Source organism: Ranitomeya variabilis, chromosome 2 (genome assembly GCF_051348905.1).
Source record: "Ranitomeya variabilis isolate aRanVar5 chromosome 2, aRanVar5.hap1, whole genome shotgun sequence".
NCBI lineage: Eukaryota > Metazoa > Chordata > Amphibia > Anura > Dendrobatidae > Ranitomeya > Ranitomeya variabilis.
Window position 1 is genome coordinate 855,875,662 of NC_135233.1, and position 24,996 is coordinate 855,900,657.

Sequence of the window (24,996 nt, forward strand, 5' to 3'; positions counted from 1 at the left end):
CTGGAATTCTGATTGCCTGTTTTATCTTAGGAACAAACTCGTAACTCAAACATAATTGTTGTATAACTGATGCAAACAGAAACAAAGATGCCTCATTAATAAATATGGGGGGGACCATCTTTGTTCCATTTTCTGTTCGTTTTTAGAATGGATGAAAAAGGTACATAACGCAGAATTTTTTTTTCTAAAACCTGACACATAATAATCAATGGGGCCCCTCTGCTTCTATTCACATCAGTTATGCAATGGATCCATTTTGGAGACAAGTTCTGTTTCTGTTCCTAAAATAAAACACATAATTGGAAAGTGTGAATATAGCCTTAGTACTACTAAACAGTAAATAAAAAAACAGCTAGCCCACTGTATAAAAAGACTAGACCTCCAGTTTTTCTCAGATTCTTGCGTGGACAGGATCGTTATTGTTTAAATAATGAAAAGAATTTAGAAAAAAAAGAGGTCAAGGTAGTTTAATATTTTATGGCTTTGATGAAAAACTGGGTAATGAAATATGTTATTCTACTTGTAGAAAGCTGTTAGAGATGGATAATGATATTTAATATGGTGTATAGATTGTGTTGAAACCATTGACAGAGCAATACAGTCTATATTGTTACTACTGCTATTACTGACAAATTACAACACTTGTCTCAATAATCACATTATGCATACCACTTCCATATCAAAATATGCAAACACTGCCCAAGGGAAATAACCTCAGGTTATAAAGAGACGTATGCTTAGGAGATTAAAATATACAATTTTTATTGAAGTTAAATACATACAAAAATTCACCATTAAAAAGAAGCAGGGAATCTCTCAGCTATCAAAAACAAAATATTTGGGAATATGCAAAGACATAAACATTTCTGAATTTGTTACAAAGATGAGTTTTCTGTTCAGGATCAGGCTAAAGTGCAAGTGCCAACATAGTTATAAGTTTAATCTTCCATATTAGCCTCAAAATAAGTCTGTTCAGAGTCCATAAGTACATTTGACAAACATATACATTCAATATGGACATTCAAAATATAGATAAACTTACAGCCCAGGATCAGCGTAAGAGGGCCCACATGCCCTGTAGCTGCACTCCATCAACGCCGCTTCACCATACTTCTTCCAGGGGAAACGGCAGTGTCAGGGTGGAGCCACCGGGCTATGTTTTTTGTTTCCTGAAGAAGTGGGTTATTCTTTGAAACGCATAGAAAAAAATAAATAAAATTATATTTTACATTGTTTATGGCACTTGACGTTTCTTCATCAGCTGGCCGCGTGGATAGGGAACACAAACTTTCTATTGTTTTAACATTGCCTTTGAAATGATAAGAAAAAAACAGGATGATCCAGGCAATGTAAATCTTTGTAAATCTAAAATATATAAAGATAAAACGTTAATTATTATATCAGCAGAATAACAAGAAAAACAGCACTCACCCGATTCTTCTTTCAAGATGTGGTTTTAATCCATTAAATAGGTGACATTAATATTTGCGGAAGTGCAGGTGTCAGGGGAGTTTTTTCATGAAGAGTGAGACCTGTTGGAAGGATCGGGTGAGTGCTGTTTTTCTTGTTATTCTGCTGATATAATAATTAACGTTTTATCTTTATATATTTTAGATTTACAAAGATTTACATTGCCTGGATCATCCTGTTTTTTTCTTATCATTTCAAAGGCAATGTTAAAACAATAGAAAGTTTTTCTTGTTACTCTTGCTGATATTATATATGCTCTTTAAGCATGCACCACCCAGAAGACATCCGACGAGGCTATTTCTGACAATTTAGGTTGAAATAACGCACAGAATAAAGTGACTTGGTGCCTGCAATAACCTGTCTTTTTTAATTAAAAAGTTAATTACACATTTAACTGCCTAATTGGCTATGTTGTTTGCCCATTGTTAGCCTTGTTTATAGAGAACATACAGAAGTATGACTATGGATCTTGAAGAAAGGTTTCTTTACTGTCAGAGCAGAGAGAATACTGAACCTTCTACCAGAGGATGATACCATTGTAAATAATAATAAAAAAAGTTTAAAGGGGTACGGCATAACTATTTTGCATAATGTACCAATAATGCAAGTTATATTTATTAAATTACTATAGATAAGTTGATGAAATAGGATTTTTATACAATTGTCATATTTCGAGTAGGAAAAAGAAAATTTCCCTGAGATAAAGGTACCTTCACACGAAACGACTTTGTAACGATATCGCTAGCGATCCGTGACGTTGCAGCATCCTGGCTAGTGATATCATTTAGTTTGACACGCAGCAGCGATCAGGATCCTGCTGTGATGTCGCTGGTCGCTGAATAAAGTCCAGAACTTTATTTGGTCGTCCGATCGCCGTGTATCGTTGTGTTTGAAAGCAAAAGCAACGATACCAGCGATGTTTTACACTGGTAACCAGGGTAAACATCGGGTTACCAAGCGCAGGGCCGCGCTTAGTAACCCGATGTTTACCCTGGTTACCAGCGTAAAAGTAAAAAAAACAAACACTACATACTCACCTGCGCGTCCCCCAGCGTCTGCTTCCTGACACTTACTGAGCGCCGGCCCTAAAGTGAAAGTGAAAGCACAGCGGTGATGTCACCGCTGTGCTGTTAGGGCGGGAGCTCAGTCAGTGTCAGGAAGCAGACGCTGGGGGACGCGCAGGTGAGTATGTACTGTTTGTTTTTTTTACTTTTACGCTGGTAACCAGGGTAAACATCGGGTTACTAAGCGCGGCCCTGCGCTTAGCAACCCGATGTTTACCCTGGTTACCCGGGGACCTCGGCATAGTTGGTCGCTGGAGAGCGGTCTGTGTGACAGCTCCCCAGCGATCAAACAGCGACGCTGCAGCGATCGGCTTCGTGTGAAGGTACCTTAAGAAAGGCTGGTTTCTGCCCCAAAGGAATTTTTGTCTCTGTCTGGATCAACTTTACAAATGTTAAATGGGTTGTTCAAGATAATGCAAAATCAGCCCACCGGAGGCAATTTAGAATAAATAAATAACATACCGTATATTCCACATTGTAATCCCTGATTTTCTAGCTTCTCATTCTTCCTGCTAAGTCTCCTTCTCTTTGGCTGCATATTCACAGCCTATAGCCAACATAACTGCTGCAGCCAATCACTATCCTCATTGTGACATATATGGTACTTACCTGCACACAACCTCCGATCCTCACCAGATCTTCTTCTCTACTCCCCTCTTATCTCCTCTTCCCACAATCACATATCAGATTTCTCCCGCACATCACCCCTACTCTGGAACTCTCTATCCCAACATATCAGACTCTGTCCTACTCTGGGAACCTTCAAAAGGAATCTGAAGACCTACCTCTTCTGACAAGCCTACAACCTGCAGTAACCACCAAACCGCTACATGACCAGCTCTATCCTCACCTAACATAACCTCACCCATCCCTTTTAGATTGTGAACCCTCGCAGGCAGGGTCTTCTCTCCTCCTGTACCAGTTGTGACTTTTATTGTTGAAGAAGATTACTCTACTCGTTTTTATTATATATATACCCCTTCATATATATTTTTATTATATATATACCCCCTCATATGTAAAGCGTCATGGAATAAATGGTGTAGTAATAATAATAATAATAATAATAATATACTGCAGAGGCCAATGATTAGCTGCAGGCATTGGACATATATCTAAACATACAGCAGCACACTTTGTGCCCCAAGAGATTGTGGCTGGTGGAAGCATCTTCTGTTAGGCTGCAGTCTCACTATTAGGGCTCATTTCCACATGCGAGGCACACGTCCGTATCTCGCATGTGGAAACCAAGCCCTGGTGCCGGCACTTTGGAGCGGAGCTGTGCAGCTCCATGTGTTCCTATGCGGCCGCACGCTCCGCTCTGGAGTGCCGGCTCCACAGCTTGGTTTCCACATGCGAGATACGGACATGTGCCTCGCATGTGGAAATGAGCCCTTAGTATTTGGTCAGTATTTTACATCAGTATTTGGAAGCCAAAACCAGGTGAGGAACAATCAGAGGAAAAGTATAATAGAAAAATGTCACCACTTCTGCATTTATCACCCACTCCTGGTTTTGGCTTACAAACACTGATGAGAAATACTGACCAAATACTGATAGTGTGACGGCAGCCTTAGTGTTGCAGTTTAAATGACATAGATTTAGAATGTTTGTACATATGTTTGCTCCTCTTTTTGTATGTATCTAATGCAGTCAATATAGCTTGCACATGTTCACATTTGCTTTCTTTCTATTAGGAAGTGCTGTCCAGGTTTTATTTCAATGAAGCCATTGCACACTTTTTGTGCCAACCTTGCAGGCTAAAATAGAGCTAAGGACAAGAAAGGATCTTTAAATACATCTGGAAAAAGAGAGAAAGCAAGCTTGCAAGTGTTTAGTCATTTGTATAACGACAGTCAGATAGTTTCCACTGATTGTATTTATTTATTTGTATAAATTACTGAGTTTGGGCAATACTCCATTATTGATAATGCCATTCAGTGTATATATTGTCGGATGTATGCAATCTCTGACCAGCCATTTGAGGGTGCATTCTGCTGGGCTTGATGAGTCCATGTTGAACGTTTGGAAGACCAAGTACATGCAGTTTGCATCATGGAGATCCATTGAAAATATGGAAAGGAGAATGCTGCTCATTGAGCAGGTGCTTGCTGGGGTACATGTGGTAAGGAGAATAGAATGGAAGCTCAAGACAATGAGGGAGCTAGCTGGGATACCGATACAAGAGTATAAAGAAAAGTGTCAGGGAGGCTAGTCCTGATCTGGCACACCCCAACAAGTTTGGTAGATTGGCAGATGACTACTGCAAGACAAGTCCACTGAATGCCAAGGGAATGTTTGCTCCAGTATGGAGGGGAATCGGAGCGCAAGGCAGCCCATATAGGTGCTGGTAATTGGGAATGAATTAGGGCAACAGACATTGCAATCAGTCACAGAGCTCAGAATAGTAGAAATTTGAGCTTTGCTGCTGCTTGACTAAGACCATGGATTGGGCTGACAGATTACTGGGAGGGCTTGGTGAGAACCCACTGGTCATGGTGCACATTCCCACCAATTACAAGAGTTAAAGGTAGTTGGAAGGTCCTTAAAATAATTTAGGAGATTAAGGCCATAAGCTTAATGCAAGAACTTCACTGGTAGCATTTCCTGAAATACTACTTGTACCATGTGCCATGCCAGAGTCAGCAAGACTGTAAGAAAGTAAATATGTAGCTCAGAAATTAGTATAAGAAGGTGGGCCTTGGGTTCCTGGAGAACTGGGCCTACTTCTCTGTTGGCTACAGGCTTTATGGTAGAGAGAAATGGACTGCACATCTTTATGGAGGGTGCCGCTATTGTATGAAATAATGTCTAGAAGGTTGGAGGAGTGTCAAAACTGGGGTGAGGGCAATTACTGTACAGGAGGGGAAGATTGAGAAAACCGATATGGCTAAATAGAGCTGTAATGGGTGCAATAAAGGCACAGCCTGCTATAGGGACCGTTTGCACCTATCCCTTACCCAGCACAGTCAGCTGCACAAATTAACACATCATTGTTTACCTAGGTAATGAATTCATGCATATAAGCATTATGTTAACTAACACTGGGATACAATTGTAAGGGTATGGTCGGAATTTAGTATGCCAATGAAGTAGTATTTATTAAGTTTTGAGGGTGTATTATGTCGTACATGCTTTATTATTGCACACCTATATAATTAAGTCCCCTTCATTTTTGAATGCTACTTTCCCAGGTTTAATACTATTAACCATCTATCTATCTAATATACAGGGTGAGCCATTTATATAGATACACCTAAATAAATTGGGAATGGTTGGAGATATCAACTTCCTGTTTGTGGCACATTAGTATATGGGAGGGGGAAACTTTTCAAGATGGGTGGTGACCATGGTGGCCATTTTGGATCCAACTTCATTTTTTTCAATGGGAAGAGGGTCATGTGACACATCAAACTTATTGCGAATTTCACAAGAAAAATAATGGTGTGCTTGGTTTTAACGTAACTATTCTTTCATGAGTTATTTACAAGTTTCTCTTTGTTTACAGCCTTTGACATGTCGCAGAGGTTAACGTGATGAGCGGATAGAAATTGTGTTTAGGTCTGGTGAATGTAGTATCCGGGTCATTGCAGCAGATTTCAATGCGAGACACCCTACGAAAAACTGTCACCATTCCCATTTTAAATAGGTGTATCCATATAAATGATACCCAAAAAAGTTTGCCTCATCACTGAACATAATGTTCTGTGTAAACTGAGGGTCCTGTTCCAATTTTTGTCTTTCCCATTCTGCAAATTCAACGTGCCGATCTGGGTCACCAACTATTCCCATTTCATTTAGGTATATCCATATAAATGGCCCACCCTGTAGTATGGACTTATTGATTTATATAGTTGATAATAATAATAATAGTAATTCGATTTATGTTACAAAAACCATTTTGTTTGTTGAGAAATGTTTTAAAGTAATCTCATCTTTATTTTCTCCAGGAGTAAACATTCTGTTTGTCCATTCTCCCACAATTCTCCGTTTAAAACCTGGAGAAAATGCGGCATTCACTTGCAACATTTCAGCACTGCATAGTGACCCAAAGGACTTTAACTGGTACAAAATGGTAAAGATTGCAGATCTAAACAACGTAACAGATAGAAGACTGAATTTAACGACTAACTGGAAGCTGCGAGAAGCCAAACTGCACATAGTCAATGTTACATTTAGTGACAGTGGAAAATATCATTGTAGTTACATATCTGAGAACGGGCAGATCTTTCAAAGCAATGAGTCAGAGCTATTTGTGAATAGTAAGTATCACAAAAGTTTAATTTACTTGTCTAATATATTTTTAGCAGTTTTCAAGCTGTAATTTATTTCAATTGACTGCAGCATCTAGTTCATTAAACTGCTAACAGGGATATCTGTCTTACTCCCTATTTCCATCTGTGTTAACTTTATAGAAACCACCACTAATTATTTTATGTGATCAACAGAAGCAAATGATGCCTGTGCCGTCTCTGTTGGGAGTGGGATGATAGATGTAATAACTAGTGATTAGCAAACATGCTTGGATAAGATATTATCTGAGCCTGCTCATGTGCGTGTCTTGCGGCTGTTTGACATCTGCAATACATGCAGGGATTGTCTAACAAACATGCAATTCCTGCATGTGTTGTGGGTATCAAACAGCCCCTTGACATGCAGGCGTGGGGACTCAAACATATTATTCGAGCACGCCAAAGACAAAACCCGTGGCTAATGGTGACTGTGGCTTTCAGTAATTCAATAGGGAAGGAATTTCTATGACTCCATCATTGCCACGAATACAATCAAAGACTTTTTGGCATGCCATATTTAAACGCCTATTAGTACTGCAATGTTTTTAATAAAAAAAAAGTATTAAAATTTCCCTGAAATTAGGTGAAATCAGACAGTAAGTTATCAATCAAGTTAAAGAGGCTGGTGATGGGTGGGGGAAATAACCTGGGTAGACAGAGGTTTGTTAAGTGCTCAGTTATGCACAAAGCACTTAAGGTCTCATTTGTATATTAGTTAAAACACTGATTACTTGGAAATGTAGCTACAGATAGAAGATTTAAAGGTGTTGATGTATTTACTTTTTAATTAACAGCATGCCCTTATATATGGTTGATCTTACTGACAGATTCCCTTTAAACAATGTAATATAGATATTTTTCAAGAGAATGTCTGTGTCATGTCGGACGCTGTTCATACTAGGGCGTTCGACAGACAGCGGTAATTCCGCTTTTGTCCACTATGCGCTCAGTGGCGTCGGCTAGATTTTGTCTAGCTGGTCCGGGGTTAATTTAGCTGGTGCTCGGATTGGAAGCTGGGTCACGCCCACTGCCTTTAAATTGTTCTTCTGAACATTGGGGGTCGCCGATTATAGCTTCTGTCTTGTGCTTGGTTATCTCGGTCTGGAGTGGTGGTTTAGGAATAGGAGTATCGTGTCATGTCGGACGCTGTTCAGACCAGGTCTTTCGACAGACAGCGGTAATTCCGCTTTTGACCACTATTTGCTCATTGGCGTCGGCTAGATTTTATCTAGCTGTTCCGGGGTTAATTTACCTGATCCTCGGATTGGAAGCTGGGCCATGCCCATTGCCTTTAAATAGTTCTCCTGATCATTAGGCGTCGCCGATTATAGCTTCTGTCTTGTGCGTTGTTATCTCGGTCTGGAGTGGAGAGCTGGTTGTTGGAGATTCGTTGCTGGTGGTGTATTTTCCTTAGTCTTATTTACTCCTTCCTATATTTGTATTTATTTTGCCCTGCACATTTATACTGTATTCCTGAGTGACTGCGGCGTGGTGTATATTTTCCTTTATCCTTGTCTGTGCTAACTGTGGGTATTGGTGTATTACCTCTTCACTGGGTGGTGGGCGGAGGTTTCAGCCTAGGGTTGAAACAGGAGACAGGGTGAGGTTCGAGGCCTGGACATGCACACCATCAGTGTAAACTCCAGGTAGAGGGTCAGTCAGGATTTCCCTAGTCTGAGGGAAATTGCAGGGGCCCGGGTTATTAGCTCTCGCTCACCTAGTTCCCCCGTGACATATCGTATCTGGTGGTGTATATTTCCCTTTGTCATATTTTCCTCCTTCCTATATTTGTATTTGTTTTGCCCTGTGCACTTATTGTGTATTCCTGAGTGACTGCGGCGTGGTGTATACTTTCCGTTATCCTTGTCTGTGCTAACTGTGGGTATTGGTTAGTGGTCTCTTCACTGGGTGGTGGGTGGAGGTTTCAGCCTAGGGTTGAAACAGGAGACAGGGTGAGGGTGGAGGCCCAGACATGCACACCATCAGTGTAAACTCTGGGAGAGGGTCAGTCAGGGTTTCCTAGAGTTGAGGGAAATCGCAGGGGCCTGGGTTATTAGCTCTTGCCTACCTAGGCTTCCCGTGACAGTCTGGTATGCTCAGAACAAGTTGTACATTATATTTTGCAGTGTGTATTCGGTGGGACCTAATTGTCTTTCAGAATTGTTCCTGATATTAGCTGAAAAGAATGTTACATGTGCAGACACTTCACTAAGTATAAGGACAGATACTCTACCATTCTTCCAAGTGTGAAAATATAGTGGCACTCACCAACCAAAAAACATAAGTTTTTTTGTTTTATTTTAATGGATATATAATAATCAAATTACATGTTGAGTTAGTGAGTGACACTTTTTCTTCCTACTTGGAATTCTAGACAGTGTTTGTACACAAACATAATCGTCCATGCTTTAGGGATCTCAGCATGATTCATCTTAGCTCAGTCCTTCAAATCCACCAATCTCTGGTTCTTTTCAGAAGCTCAATTTCAGGGTCTTAATTTGCACAGTCCAATTTCTGCTTGTTTAACTCTTTCTAACTGAAGCCTATTTTCACATTCCGGACAAGGCCAAGTTTTTCAATTCCTATCAGTGTCAATTTATTAGGTAATAACTCCGGAATGCTTAATCATATCCCAGCGATTCTGAGATTGTTTTTTCATGACATGTTATGTTTCATACTAGTGGGAAATTTAGGTTGACAATTATTGGAGAAAAATATCTAAAATTTTAAAAAAAATTTGAAAATATCGCAATTTTCAAACGTTGAAATTGTTTGCCCTTAAACCAGATATACTATGCAAAATAGATAATAAATACACTTTACCACATATCTACTTTACATCAGCCTCATTTTTTAAACATAATTTTATTTTTTTGCGAAGTTAGAAGGGTTAAAAGTTTTCAGCAATTTCTAATTTTTCCAACAAAATTTACAAAACCAATTTTTTTAGGGACGATATCACATATGAAGTGACTATGAAGAGTATATGTGACAGAAAATGACCAAAAGTGTCATCATTTTAAATAGTGCACTTCTCAAAGTGCTCAAAACCACAGAAGTTTATTAATCCTTTAAGTGTGTCACAGGAATTAAAACATTATGAAAGGGAAAAGAGAAAATAATTTTTTTCCCACAAAAATGTTACTTTAGCACCAAGGGTAACAGGATAAAATGGACTACCCAGTTTGTTGTGCAATTTCTGCTGAGTACGCCGACACTCCATATCTGGTGGAAAACTACTGGGGCACACAGAAGAGCTAGAAGGGAAGGAGCGCTATTGGGGCACAAAATTGGCTGGAATAGATAGCAGACGTCATGTTGTGTTTTCAGAGTCACTTATGTGCCTAAATGATGGAAACCCCCCGCAAGTGACCCAATTTTGGAAAATTCACCCTTTAAGGAATTTATGTACAGATGTGGTGAACATCTTGAACTCACACATGCTTTACAGAATTTGATAACGTTGAGCCATGAAAACTATAATTAGGATTTTTCCCCAAAAAAAGTTGCTATGGCCCCAAATTTTTCATTTTCACAAAAGTAGCAGAAGAAAATGAACCCCAAAATTTATTGTGCAATTTATCCTGAGAATGCAAATAACCCATGTATGGTGGGAAATGCCGAGCTCTGAAAGGAAGTAGCAACGTTTTTGAATGCAGACTTTGATGGAATGGTCTGTAGGTGCCATGTTGTATTTGGAGAGCCCCTGATGTGTCTAAACAGTGGAAACCCTGCACAAGTGACCCCAGTTTGGAAACTACATGCCTCAGAAAAGTTATCTAAAGGTGTGGCAAGCACCTTCAACCAGCAGGTGCTACACCGAATTTTATAGCAAGAGCCGTGAAAAAAAGAAAACATTTTTCCCATAAAAATATTGCTTTAGCCCCAAACTTTTGATTTTCACAAGGGTAAAGAGATGAAAACGAATGTCGCAAGAGTGTAAACAGGAGAAAATAAATGTTGCAAGAAAATATATTTACAGTATTTTTGCAGAGCAGACAGAGTAGAAATAGCTATTCAGAATGTCTTAAAAGAAGCACCTTTCAATGTACTTGCAGAAGAAGAGAAATGGAATGATGTGACCCAAAGAAGCAGGAGGATGAGGAAGCAGTCAGCACTAGTGATGAGCGAATATACTCGTTACTCGAGATTTCCCGAGCATGCTTGGGTGTCCTCCGAGTATTTTTTAGTGCTCGGAGATTTAGTTTTCATCTCCTCAGCTGAATGATTTACAGCTATTAGCCAGGCTAAGTACATGTGGGGGTTGCCTGGTTGCTAGGGAATCCCCATATGTAATCAAGCAGGGTAGTAGCTGTAAATTATTCAGCTGTGGCAAAGAAAACTAAATCTCCGAGCACTAAAAAATACTCAGAGGACACCGAGTGTGCTTGGGAAATCTCGAGTAACGAGTATATTCGCTCATCACTAGTCAGCACCCATACCACAGAAGAACCGCTCTCAAGCAGGAAAACTATTGAGCTGTACATCACAAAAGTGCTTTGCCCACAAAGAACACTCCGGTAAGAAATCAGAAGCCTTGTGAAGGAAGAAAAAGAACCGCTATGGTGAAGAGGAAAAGGAGAGTGCAGGTAGTGGGGGATTCCCTACTGAGAGGAACAGAAGCCACTATCTGCCAACCGGACATTACCTGATGAGAAGCGTGCTGTTTTCCAGGTGACCATATCAACCATGTGTCTGACAGGGTATCAAAGCTCTTCAGTGCTACAGACGACCACCCATGTCTACTAATACTCATAGGAACAAAGGACAGCAAAAAAGGACCTGGAAACTAGATGCAGAGACTTTGAGGACCTAGGCTGGAAATTGAAGAAACTGGGAGCGTAGGTCATCTTCTCATCCATCCTGCCAGTGGATGGGCATGGACCAAGGAGTAAGCGCTCAGAGCAGAGTGCAGGATAAATATGAGCTAAACCTCACTGCGATCTTTGGGATACATAATAAACAAATCAATATCAGGTCAAGAATTGGTTTTATTTGTTTTTTATGCCATTATCCATTCGGTATAAGTGATTAGACAACTTTATTCTTTGGGATAGTGCTATCATACCGATACCAGACTTACTGTATTTTTTTTTATGTTTGGTTACCGTCAAACACTGAAAAACTTTTTTTTTTGCATCGCCTTATTTTGTGAGCTATAAATTTTTTTATATTTCTGCTGACAGTGTCATGTGAGTGCTTGTTTTTTTTCAGGATGAGTCATAGTTTTCATTGGTATCATTTTCAGGCACATAACATTTTTTAATCGCTTTCTATTCCGATTTTTGAGAGGCAGAATGAACAAAAACCAGCAATTTAGGATTTTTTTTATGCTGTTCAATGTGTGGTTAAAGTCAGAAGGCAGCTTTATTCTTCAGGTCAGTATGATTACAGCGATACCACATACTGTATATGTCTTATTTTTTGTTTTGCTGCTTTTACACAATAGAGAAAATAATTGTTTTTGCATCATCATATTGCGAGAGCTATAGCTTTTTTATTTCTCCAATGACAGAGCTGTATGGCAGCTTGCTTTTTGCGAGACAAGATGATGTTTTTTCAGTGATATCATTTTTATTTACATTCAACTTTTTGATCGTGTTTATTCCATTATTTTTTCGGCGTTATGATGAAAAAGTATTGTTTTTTACCAATTATTCTTTTTTACATTGTTCACTGAACGGGTTAAGTAGTGTGACACTTTTATAGATCGGGGTCATTCTGGACGTGGCTATTCCAAATATGTATAGACAAAGGCTGTGCGATACTGCTCTGTAGGTGGGTGTACAAAAAGTATTCCACTACACAAAAATGTAAAAAATAAATTCGGCACTCCAAAGTAGAGGCATATAATTTTTTGCCTCTACTTTGGAGTGCCAAATGTATTTTTTCCAAATAAGCATACTTATTTTTATTTTTTGCCGCTTTTACACAATAAAAACATTTTTTTTTTAGAAAAAAGAATTGTTTTTGCATTGCTCTATTCTGAGAGCTATAGATTTTTATTATTCTGCTGAGGAAGATGTATGGTGGCTTGTTTTTTTGTGGGACAAGATGACGTTTTCACTGATATAATTTTTGTTTACATTTGACTTTTATACCACGTCTTATTCTGCTTTTTGTTTAATGACATGATGAAAAAGCATAGTTCTTTGCCACTTTTTTTTACCGTGTTCACTGAAGGGGTTAACTAACATGACAGTTTTATAAATATGTGTACTTTGTTTATTTTTGCTTTCACATTAATATGTAACCTAAATAATGGTCAAAGATATAGATAAGGAAATATCCCAACTGGCTCTTGTATGCGATAATAATTGCAATACAATAAGTACACCAAAATATTATACTGACTATATATATATATATATATATATATATATATATATATATATATATATATATATATATATATATATATATATACATACATACAGCGGGTACGGAAAGTATTCAGGCCCCTTTAAATTTTTCACTCTTCATTTCATTGCAGCCATTTGGTAAATTCAAGTAAGTTCATTTTTTTCTAATTAATGTACACTCTGCACCCATCTTGACTGAAAAAAAGCAGAAATGTAGTAATTTTTGCAATTTTATTAAAAAAGAAAAACTGAAATATCACATAGTCATAAGTGTTTTTGCTCAGTATTGAGTAGAAGCACCCTTTTTGAGCTAGTACAGCCATGAGTCTTTTTGGGAATGATGCAACAAGTTTATTGTACATTATATAATAAGCAGACTTTTTTTCACCCTGAACTGGTATGCTGCCTTAGTTTTTTGTCTTAAACCACAGAAGAAGAAATCATCCAGCATAGCGTGCCATAATTAAAATGTACATAAAATATAACTCAACAAAGTTCATGTATACATAATACAACATAGTTTCACTTAGAACATCAAGGTCACTACTTAAACAAAACGGGGAAATATCCCACCATTAGCCCGAGCTACAACCAAGGTGCATAGTGCGTAATACAGTCCCACCTTTTTAGCCCCATAAACTATCCTATCTCCGGTACAACTAGTGTCCTACTGAGGCCATAATCAGATGCGGCAATACTAATAGGGCACTTACATTGGTGGTGGTCTGCTACATGTGGTCTTCCCCAGACGCCCCAATGAGCGTTTCGTCCCTTCGTCAGGAGGCGAACCTGAGCTGAAATGTTGCCATTTTGGGTAATTAACCCCTTCCCGACATGTGACGTAATAGTACGTCACATGTCGGGACCCCCGCTTTGATGTGCGCTCCGGCGGTGAGCGCACATCAAAGTCGCGACATGTCAGCTGTTTTTTACAGCTGACATGTGCGCGCAATAGCGGCGGGTGAAATCGCGATCACCCGCCGCTATTAACTAGTTAAATGCCGCTGTCAAACTCAGACAGCGGCATTTAACTACCGCATCCGGCCGTGCGGCCGGATATGAGCGCATCGCCGACCCCTGTCACATGATCGGGGGTCGGCGATGCTTGTGCATTGTAACCATAGAGGTCCTGGAGACCTCTATGGTTACTGATTGCCGGTGGCTGTGAGCGCCCCCCTGTGGTCGGCGCTCACAGCACACCTGCATTTTAGCTACATAACAGCGATCTGATGATCGCTGTTATGTAGCAGAGCCGATCGGGCTGTGCCTGCTTCTAGCCTCCCATGGAGGCTATAGAAGCATGGTAAAAGTTAAAAAAAAAAGTAAAAAAAAATGTGAAAAAAATAAAAAAAATATAAAAGTTTAAATCACCCCCCTTTCGCCCCAATCAAAATAAATCAATAAAAAAAAAGCCCAACCTACACATATTTGGTATCGCCGTGTTCAGAATCGCCCGATCTATCAATAAAAAAAAAGCATTAACCTGATCGCTAAACGGCGTAATGAAAAAAAAAATCGAAACGCCAGATTTACGTTTTTTTGGTCGCCACGACATTGCATTAAAATGCAATAACGGGCGATCAAAAGAACGTATCTGCACCGAAATGCTATCATTAAAAATGCCAGCTCGGCACGCAAAAAATAAGCCCTCACCCGACCCCAGATCACGAAAAATGGAGACGCTACGGGTATCGGAAAATGGCGCAATTTTATTTATTTATTTTTTTGCAAAGTTTGGAATTTTTTTTCACCACTTAGGTAAAAAAGAACCTAGTCATGTTAGGTGTCTATGAACTCGTACTGACCTGGAGAATCATAATGGCAGGTCAGTTTTAGCATTTAGTGAACCTAGCAAAATAGGCAAGCAAAAAACAAGTGTGGGATTGCACTTTTTTTGCAATTTCACTGCACTTGGAATTTTTTTCCCGTTTTCTAGTACACGACATGGTAAAACCAATGATGTCGTTCAAAAGTACAACTCGTCCCGCAAAAAATGAGCCCTCACATGGCCAAATTGACGGAAAAATAAAAAAGTTATGGCTCTGGGAAGGAGGGGAGTGAAAAACGAAAACGGAAAAACGGAAAAAGCTCCGGGGGTGAATAGCCAAATTTTTTCACCCTGAACTGATATGCTGCCTTAGTTTTTTGTCTGTACATGGAGGTTTGTGGCTAATGGTCGCATAGTTGATGGGAGACATGTGTCACAGAGGTGGTTGCTCTTTAAGATGTAACCCAGAGTATTTTCTCTAGTATGTGAAAGATATATATATATATATATATATATATATATATATATATATATGGACTCAAAAGGTATTGCCAAGAGCGAGGAGAATGAAAATAGATACATAGTCCAATCACATGTAGTATACAGCAGTGCAACATGCACACAAAAGAATCAACGTGTGTATCACTTAGAAAAATATTTAGAATTGAGAGTCCTCAGTGGTTGATACCTTTTAATGGCTAACTGAAAAGATGGTAACAAATTGCACGCTTTCGAGACTAATCCGGTCTCTTGCATAGACTAATAGAAATTCTGAAGAATCACATATTTATACACAACACAGCACAGAAAAATGCCATAGATAAGACAGGTGACGTGAAGCAGAATTACCATTATCTTCTATATAATTGCCTAAGGGTACTTCCGTCTGTCCTTCTGTAACGGTTATTCGTTCGCTGATTGGTCTCGGCAGCTGCCTGTCATGGCTGCCGCGACCAATCAGCGACGCGCACAGTCCAGAAAAAAATGGCCGCTTACTCCCCGCACTCACTGCCCAGCGCCCGCATACACCGCTCACACAGGGTTAATGCCGGCGGTAACTGACCGCGTTATGCCGCGGGTAACGCACTCCGTTACCGCTGCTATTAACCCTGTGTGTCCCCAACTTTGTACTATTGACGCTGCCTATGCGGCATCAATAGTACAAAATGTAATGTTAAAAATAATAAATTAAAAAAAAAAACCTGCTATACTCACCCTCCGCCGCCTTTCTCGCTCCTCGCCACGCTCCCCGGACCGCTCCATTACAAGCGTCAGCTTGCGGTGAGGTCCCGTCCCAGGTCTGGTGTGCGGCAAGGACCTGCCGTGACGTCACGGTCACGTGACCGCGACGTCTTCATAGGTCCTGCTCCCACCAGCTCTGGCACTTGCAATGGAACTCGGCTTCAGGAAAATGGCCGCCACGATCTCGATCTGCGCACGCACGGCATCCCGCGGCCATTTTCCTGAAGCCGAGCACTACCATCTGCACAGGATCCCCGGAAGAGGAGACACGGGACGCAGAAGTGCAGCGACAAGAATGGTGAGTATGATACACTACAAGGGGCCCTCGGATCGTTAGGTGAGTATGTTTATTTTTTATTTTTTGGACCTGTGACATACGTGCCTCGGTAATATACTACGTCACTGGGCAATATCCTACGTGGCTCTGCTGTATACTACAAGGCTGGGCAATATACTACGTGGCTGGGCAATATACTACAAAGCTGTGCAATATACTATGTGGCTCTGTGCAATATACTACGTAGCTGCGCAATATCCTACGTCGCTGTGCTGTATACTATGTAGCTGGCCAATATACTACGTGGCAGGGCAATATACTACGTGGCAGGGCAATATACTACGTGCCAGGGCAATATACTACGTGGCTGGGCAATATACTACGTCACTGGGCAATATACTACGTGGCTGGGCAATATACTACGTCGCTGGGCAATATACTACGTAACTGGGCAATATACTACGTGGACATGCATATTCTAGAATACCTGATGCGTTAGAATCGGGCCACCATCTAGTGTGAGTTATAAACAGTTATGTCCATAAATATTGGAACAGTTCATCGATAAGGAGTGTGAATGTTTTATTGTCCTCTGATTCAGGTCTGGTTCTATGTTATGATGCCTCCACATGGTCTGAGGAGCAAATTCCTTAATTGATGTAAAAAGACATAAATTCATGTGACACATTCATTCCTACACTGAGAGTGTCAAAGGTCATCATCAGCTTATATACCCAGACTCTTCTATCTCTCTGAGATGGATTAAATGCCTGCAAATTCTTCCTGGAAAACACAGGGACTGATACTGATTCTGTGGTGAAACTTATAAAATTCATCGCAATTACTTTGATTTTGACAACAAGCTATATCTACAGGAGACTGGCACAGCAATGGGAAGTAAAATGGCCCCACAGTATGCAAATCTTTTCATGGCCAAGCTTGAAAGCGACTTTTTGTCCTCATGTCCCATCAGGCCTCTGGCGTACTACCGCTACATTGATGATATTTTAATCATCTGGACAGAGTCTGAGCCACAGCTAAAGACGTTCCATGAACAGTTTAATCAATTTCATCCTACCATCAACTTAACACTCAACTACTCCTGCACTGAAATTAACTTTTGGACACTATTATTAAGCTGCAGAACAATGAAATAGAAACATCCCTGTATCAGAAGCCAATCGACCGTTCAACATACCTTAAATAGGACAGTTTCCATCCAAAACACATAAAAAACTCTATTGTCTACAACCAAGCCGTCAGATACAGTCGTATATGTTCCAACCCCATGGATAGAGATGAACACCTTGGTCACCTCAGAAAGAACTTTTTGAATCAGGGCTACCATCCAAGAACAATTCAAAACCAAATTACAAAAGCCACTAGAATATCAAGGAATCACCTGCTGCATTACAAAGCTGAAGAATAAAATAATAAGAATAAAATAATCGGGTGCCTCTAGTAGTCACTTTCAATCCAAATCTGGAGGTGCTAAGGGGAGCTACAAAAAGATGCCCGCTTACAATCCATTTTTCCAAACTCCTTACTACTGTGTTTTAGGCAGCTCCCAAATCTAAGAAGTATTATTGTCAGAAGCTCCCTATCCTCTCCAACAGCTGCAGGAACCTTTCCTTGCAACCAGATAAAATGTAAAACCTGTCCATTTTTAAAGACCACGGAAAAGATAAAGATCCCTAATTCACATCAGGGCTGCAAAATACCAGGTATTTTCAGCTACGTCCCTTCCAATGTGGTGTACTTAATTATTTGTAAATGTCCAACTGGGGGTCTGTATGTAGGGGAGGCAGGGCAGAAACTGAGAACAAGGATGAACTCTCATCTCCATACAATAAGAGAAAAAGAATGGATCTACCTGTGACAATACATTTCTGTCTCCCTGATCATAGCATTATGGACATAAAATTGTATTAAAAGGTAACTTTAAATCTCAGAGAGACAGAAGAGTCTGAGAATATAAACTGGTGATGACCTTTGACACTCTCAGTGCAGGAATGAATGTGTCACATAGATTTATGTCTTTTTACATCAATTAAGGAATTTGCTTCTCAGACCGTGTGGGGGAATCATAACATAGAACCAGACACCAATCACAGGTCAATAAAACAATTCACACACCTTATCTATGAACTCTTCCAATATTTATGGACATAACTGTTTATAACTCACATAATGGTAATTCTGTTTCACGTCACCTGTCTTATCTATGACATTTTTCAGTGCTGTGTTGTGCCTAAATATGTGATTCTTCAGAATTTCTATTAGTCTATGCCTGATGAAGAGACCGGATTAGTCTCGAAAGCTTGTAATTTGTTACCATCTTTTCAGTTAGCCATTAAAAGGTATCAACCACTGAGGACTCTCAATTCTAAATATCTTTCTATCCACTGGCTAACATGGTACCAAGATATATATCTTTCCTGTATCACCTAATAATCCAGAGATAGCAATAACACAATGTTAAAAAATGTGAGGAAAAATTGTAATTGGAAAAATAATCAACTCACAAAACTAAAACTGTTTTGGCCACAGATAGTCATACTGCACTGTTAAAAACGTGACGACAATATAATTGGAAAAAAAGTAAACTTACAAATACTATGACCGTCAACTCACACTCGATATTGCTAAGTCGCTTACCCCATATGCAGGGCCTTGCAGTAGCTTAGGAGTCCATGGCTACCACCACTAACAACTAAGCAACTGTCACTATCTGAGTGGTAGCAACTATAGATTCCTAAGCTGCTGCAATGCCCTGCACATAGGGTAAGTGACTTAGCAAATAAGAACTATACTACATGTCTAATTGGAGATATGTGCTAAAATTATTATTATTATACCTACTACATATTGGGATAGCACCTTGGACATGAGAATACATATTAAGCAACGCAACCATAATAATTTAACTCCTAGTTTGAACCTGTGGCAGTTAGCAAACATTTAAACAGTCTACAATTGAACAAGACGTATTATGCCAAAATCTACATGTGCCATAGAAGCAGTTTTAACAATTTTGTGAGGGTTCCCACTATGCTTTACAATGGGAACATCAAATTTTGTGCAAGTTTTAAAGGGATTGTCTTGGAAAAGACACTAAAGGCACCTTTGGAGAAATGGGGTCAGTGGGTGCTCCCGTCTGCTGGCCCAGCTGCCTTTTAGCAAGACTGCATGGACCAGGGCTCATACCACTGAAGGTTTGCTCTATCGCCCGGTGGGCAATACACTACACAGACAACACAGGGTTAGGGTAAAACTGTGTTAATACTTTATTGAACCTGAACACCCAATAGCAAACAGAGCAATCCAAGCAATTAACCCAAGATGGTGCACATTACAGGGTCTCACTCTTCCGCTGACTCGCTGGGATAATGGTAGATGTTATGTCTGAGCTCCCAGGGTTGCTATTCCACCTGTGATACGCACGCATAGAAGAGGTAATGACAAGCATAGGGAGATAATCGAGAGCAGTCCTGTGTTCCTTCAGCGGGGTCCAATGTACCCTCAGCTGAGATTCTGAAGAGTGACTCCAACCAGAAGAAAAGAAGTCTCTTTTATCCCCAAGGCATGTGATCTATTTTTAGATTTACCCAGTGTCCTTCAGTGCACCCTCACAGCCTTTACCTATCTACCTTGGAAGTCAACAAACTGGTTACAGAATACAACACACAAATAGCATATCAGCACACAAAAAACAAGGACAAACATGCACTATCTAAAAATCACTATTACAGACTTACACAGTATGTTAAATCGTATATCAGTTTGCAAGTCTTTCTTCTTGACCCACCAGACATAAACACTTAAATCCACAAGCGAATATACAGATACAAAGTCAATTCTTCTTGGTTTGCAAAAACATGGTTGTCTGGGAAATTAAGATACAATCTGGTTTTTGTAAGAACCATCATAAAATACCTTCAGCATTGGTCTGACTGCTGTGGACCACCACTAGTATTAAAAAAAAAAGTGCAATGTCAATTTATTGTCTGTCAACTCTGCTCAGCTTTATCCAGTGGCCACCTTTTGAGCCATTGACTAGAACGGACCAACCATATGGCCTTTGGATAAAGAGATATACCCTCAATGACTAAGACAATGCTTTCAATGGATTCTTATAATAAACTTATGACTAATTTTGAATTGAATTATAGTAGTAGTAATATAAATGTATATTTTCATCCATTAGGTTTCCTAAGTGCAGTGACTGATAAAACTAGTCATAACAATTTAACCGAAGATAACCAAAATCCACTAAAAATGTCAATTTCCACTTCCTTTGTTTTGACTCTGATTGCTCTGATTCTCCTGCTTCTAGCAATTGGCTCTACTATCATTTTTATTTGGTACAAGAAACGTAAGTATTACAATATTTTAAAACTATTTAATAAAATATCACATCAGTGTTGTTGACTTGTAAAGTGATTGCTGTTTTTAGGCTTCTACTTGTGGTGACTCCAGGCATCCAAAATGTTCTTGTTTAAAGTGTTAGCCACTAGTGTTGAGCGATACCTTCCGATATTCGAAAGTATCGGTATCGGATTGGATCGGCCGATACCGGCAAAATATCGGATCTCGCCGATACCGATACCCGATACCAATACAAGTCAATGGGACACAAATATCGGAAGGTATCCTGGATGGTTCTCAGGGTCTGAAGGAGAGGAAACTCTCCTTCAGGCCCTGGGATCCATATTCATGTAAAAAATAAAGAATAAAAATAAAAAATATGGATATACTCACCCCTCCGGCGGACCCTGGACCTTAGCGATGTAACCGGCAGCCTCTGTTCCTAAGAATGCAGAGTGAAGGACCTTCGATGACGTTGCGGCTTGTGATTGGTCGCGTGACCGCTCATGTGACCGCTCACGCGACCAATCACAAGCCGCAACGTCATCGCAGGTCCTACACTCACAGCATTCTTAGGAATGGAGGCAGACACTTGCAGCGGTGAGACCAGAGGCCGTCCGAGGGTGAGTATATCCATATTTTTTATTTTTGTTCTTTATTTTTTACATGAATATGGATCCCAGGGCCTGAAGGAGAGTCTCCTCTCCTCCAGACCCCGGGAACCACACACTGGGAACTTCCGATTCCGATTTCCGATATCACAAAAATATCGGAACTCGGTATCGGAATTCCGATACAGCAAATATCGGCCGATACCCGATACTTGCGGTATCGGAATGCTCAACACTATTAGCCACTTTATCATTATATTAACAAATGTGTTGAGGGCATAACTCTGTGGAGCTTACTAATTGTTGCAGGCACTTGTGTAATCTGTGGGGAAACCTGTATTAACACCGCTGCTGTCCATTAAATGGTGGAGGAGCATGTGATCACACTTATCCATCAGCCTCCTCCACCTGTGAAGGCGTTGCAGGACCTTATATATCCATGGTTACGGCCACTGATATAGTGACAGTTAGTTAGCTAGTTGCTAGTGGTCATGACGACCATGGATGCTTAATGTCATACAATGCCTGTGCAGCGCCCCAGAGTCCTGGTCGTTGCAGTACTGAAGCTCTGCCGCTAAGGGGAGCTATGGTACGTCTGATGGCACTGAAGTAGTTCATCTGACCAGGTATCACAGACACCAATACATTTCACAGTCGGGCCTCCAGGGGGAGCTAAGGGTGCTATTTATTAGGCCACTCCTCACCACTGTGGGAAAACTGGGGGTCAGGCAGGAAGTTAGTTCAGAAAGCTGACTGGGTTGGACCAGACAACACCTGGTGGCAGAGGGTGTTGTGGGGAAAGATTCGGTAGGGTCTCTGTCAGGTTTGGGACCCTGACAGAGGCCTGGCTACAAGAAGGAACGTCACGGGACCGTGCCTGCTCAGCATAGCGGCGGTGCCCTAAGAAAGGAAGAGAAGCGAGATATATTGTGCTGAGTGAGAAACGAGATCAAAGCAAGGAGGAGAATACTAGTAGGAGTCGTGCTGTAAGACCGAGGCAACATCCTACTGAGGCGCACAACCGGCGGCCGGAACGCCGAGGAAGTATTACTATATTCAGCTTCAGGCAATACTTCAAACCAACGGCAGGACAGTCAGTCAAAGGCGGGCTGTCTCATCTAAATCACCTATGCAATCTTGGGGGGCAACTTGTGGAGAGGGGCGACTCTAGGGTCCCGGAAGAGCTCCGAGCCTACCCGTCATACGGGTGCCGTCCTAACCGTAACATCAGGGAGGGACGGAGGATTAGCAGAACATCATCTAATCGAGTTGTGAGGGAACTTAAGAAACGGACACAACAGTTGTGGGGACTTTCCGTAAGCACAGCAGGGAAGGACCACAACACATAGCCCTAGCAGGTAGGCACAGATTTCCACCTGCAAGGAGAACTCTGGAGGTGCCATTGGACCGGCCGGACTTGCGCAGCCTGGTGAACTGTATTCCGGACTGAGGACACAGAGATCTTCAGTAAAGAGGTAAAGAGACTGCAACCTGGTGTCCTCGTCATTTACTGCGACCGGCACTACACCGCACCACTACTACCATCCGCAACCCTCATTTGCTACGCGCCCCTGAGCAGGGTCACGGACCGGGCCTAGCCACCGTGACAACCCCAGAGCAGAGACTCAGAGGTCTGGTACCGGGTACCCCTCGGCCCTGCGGCAGTGGGGGCGCTGCAAAAACTTGGCGTCACGAACAGGATCTACTTAAGCCTGAAGAATCAGGTCATGTGTGCCTTGGAACTGTGATTTATTGTGCTTGGACTGTACTTTATTGCAAAGACTGTGTGTTGCCATTTACCGCCAAAATCTGCCGCCATTACAGCGCTGAGGAGAGCGCAGGAGAAGAAGAGGGGCGTGGAGTAGGCGTAGAAAAGCTGAAGAGCGCGAAGGACCATGGCCGCCCAGTCTAAATATTGTTGCATCCTAAGGGCGGACCCGTCAGCAGGGGAGATCCGCCTCCTGATCTTCTATGGCGGGCGGAGACCGAAGAAACGAAACTATGACTCAGATGAGGTGGGACTGGAGACTGGAGAAGGCCTTCAGAAAAGGATGGCCCTGCATCGACCCCCGTCACCGGAGGGTTATTCGGATATGCCCCCGCTGGAGGATCTGGATCCGTGGGAGCTGTCGATGGGGCACCCTTTGCCTGCACAGTCCCCAGCTTGTGTGCCCCCCTCAGGGGAAAGGAGTGACGCTGGAGGAGTCACCCCAGGTAGGGGTACTGAGTGCCGCGACCCCCAGGGAGATCGCCTCACCTCTGCACCAGACCCGGCCGCCGCTGCGGCCACCGGCGCTCCAACATTCCTGCCGCCTGCTCCCAAAGAACCGGGGGGGCCACACATGGGGCCCTTCCCTTGGGGAGAGTACAGGAATCACCTAATTGCAGAGTTCCAGCGAGAAGTGGAACGGGAGGCGTGTGGTGAGCTGCTGGAGGGCTCCCTGCCGAAGTGGGGTGTCGTGATTGTTTACCTGCCCCAGACAGGAAAGGGCTTCGTGCAGAAGATTGGGACAGCCCTGAGAGTCCCCCTCACCTGGGATGAAGTGGAGCCCTGCCTGTGCGGAGATGGCGCCAAGTCCTTCATGAAGCCGGGGGATGTGGTCACATATCGCCGGCACCTAAAGGGGAGCAGCTGGTGGGCCCGGGACATGCAGCGCTGCACCGCCGTTCTGGCGGTATCCCGAACCGAGGGGGAGGAGCTCGCCGCTGAAGCCGCTGCTGCCGCCGCCGCTGCCAGCATTATCCATCGACCCACACAGACCCTCATAGCAGCGCACGACCTGGTCGTGCAGGAGACCCGAACCCACGGGGTACACCTGGCTGCGGGAGTGGACTTGGAGTTCAGCCTGTCCGGGCCGCAGAAAGCCACCTGCCAGGTAAAGCCTCGGTGGGGGCTGCCAGAAATGGAGTAGTAAATAAGTTTTAATGACTGTAAATAAGTTAACTGTTTTTCTGCTATGTTGCTGCTAAAACCCGTCCAGGGTTAACTCTTAAAGGGATCCCTTTGTTGACCCGGGATCCCTATTGTTTCTGCTTTTTGTTTGTTTTTCTACCTTTTTGTTCCGTTACCAAGAACTGCCGCAATCATGAACAGTGCATGATACAAACTGCTTGTAAATAGTTTGCACCTTCTTAAAGGTGCTCCCTACTGGTTTTACTTAAAGAAGGACTCTTTGCGAAGATACCGCACCGGAGTCCTTACTGTGTATGGACTGGTAGCTGAAGAAGCTGCGCTACCTCATAAAGACTTGGTCCCCTCTTAAAGGGGATGTTCATCTGTGTACTTATGAGTAATACTGCCTTAAAACAGTAAAGTGATAATGATGCCTTGAAAGAAAGTAATAATGTTGATATGTAAACGTTAATGTAACTAACTAGTTAAATGTGAAAAGTGTTTGATAATGTTGATGGAAGGATGAGGACAGAAAGTGAACCTGGCGGGGTTAGTTGGTGAGTCCTCTTAGGAGCCATATAGAGATGGCTCAGTGCTCTCAAACTGAAAGAAATGATGTGTTCTATACTGTGTATAGTGGTGGAAGGGC

At 41.7% G+C, this 24,996-nt stretch overlaps 1 protein-coding gene across 3 annotated transcripts in view; it reads left to right on the forward strand.

Moving 5' to 3' along the window:
* The window catches only part of PDCD1 (programmed cell death 1), a 52,529-nt gene that overhangs the window by 3,527 nt on the left and 24,006 nt on the right, over positions 1-24,996 (forward strand). For 2 of the 3 annotated variants that reach the window (XM_077290252.1, XM_077290254.1), the window contains exons 2-3: positions 6,485-6,796; positions 20,683-20,850. In XM_077290252.1, the coding sequence (XP_077146367.1) occupies positions 6,485-6,796; positions 20,683-20,850 (480 nt within the window). The remainder of the gene's footprint in view (positions 1-6,484; positions 6,797-20,682; positions 20,851-24,996) is intronic. The other variant, XM_077290253.1, reaches the window with a different exon arrangement.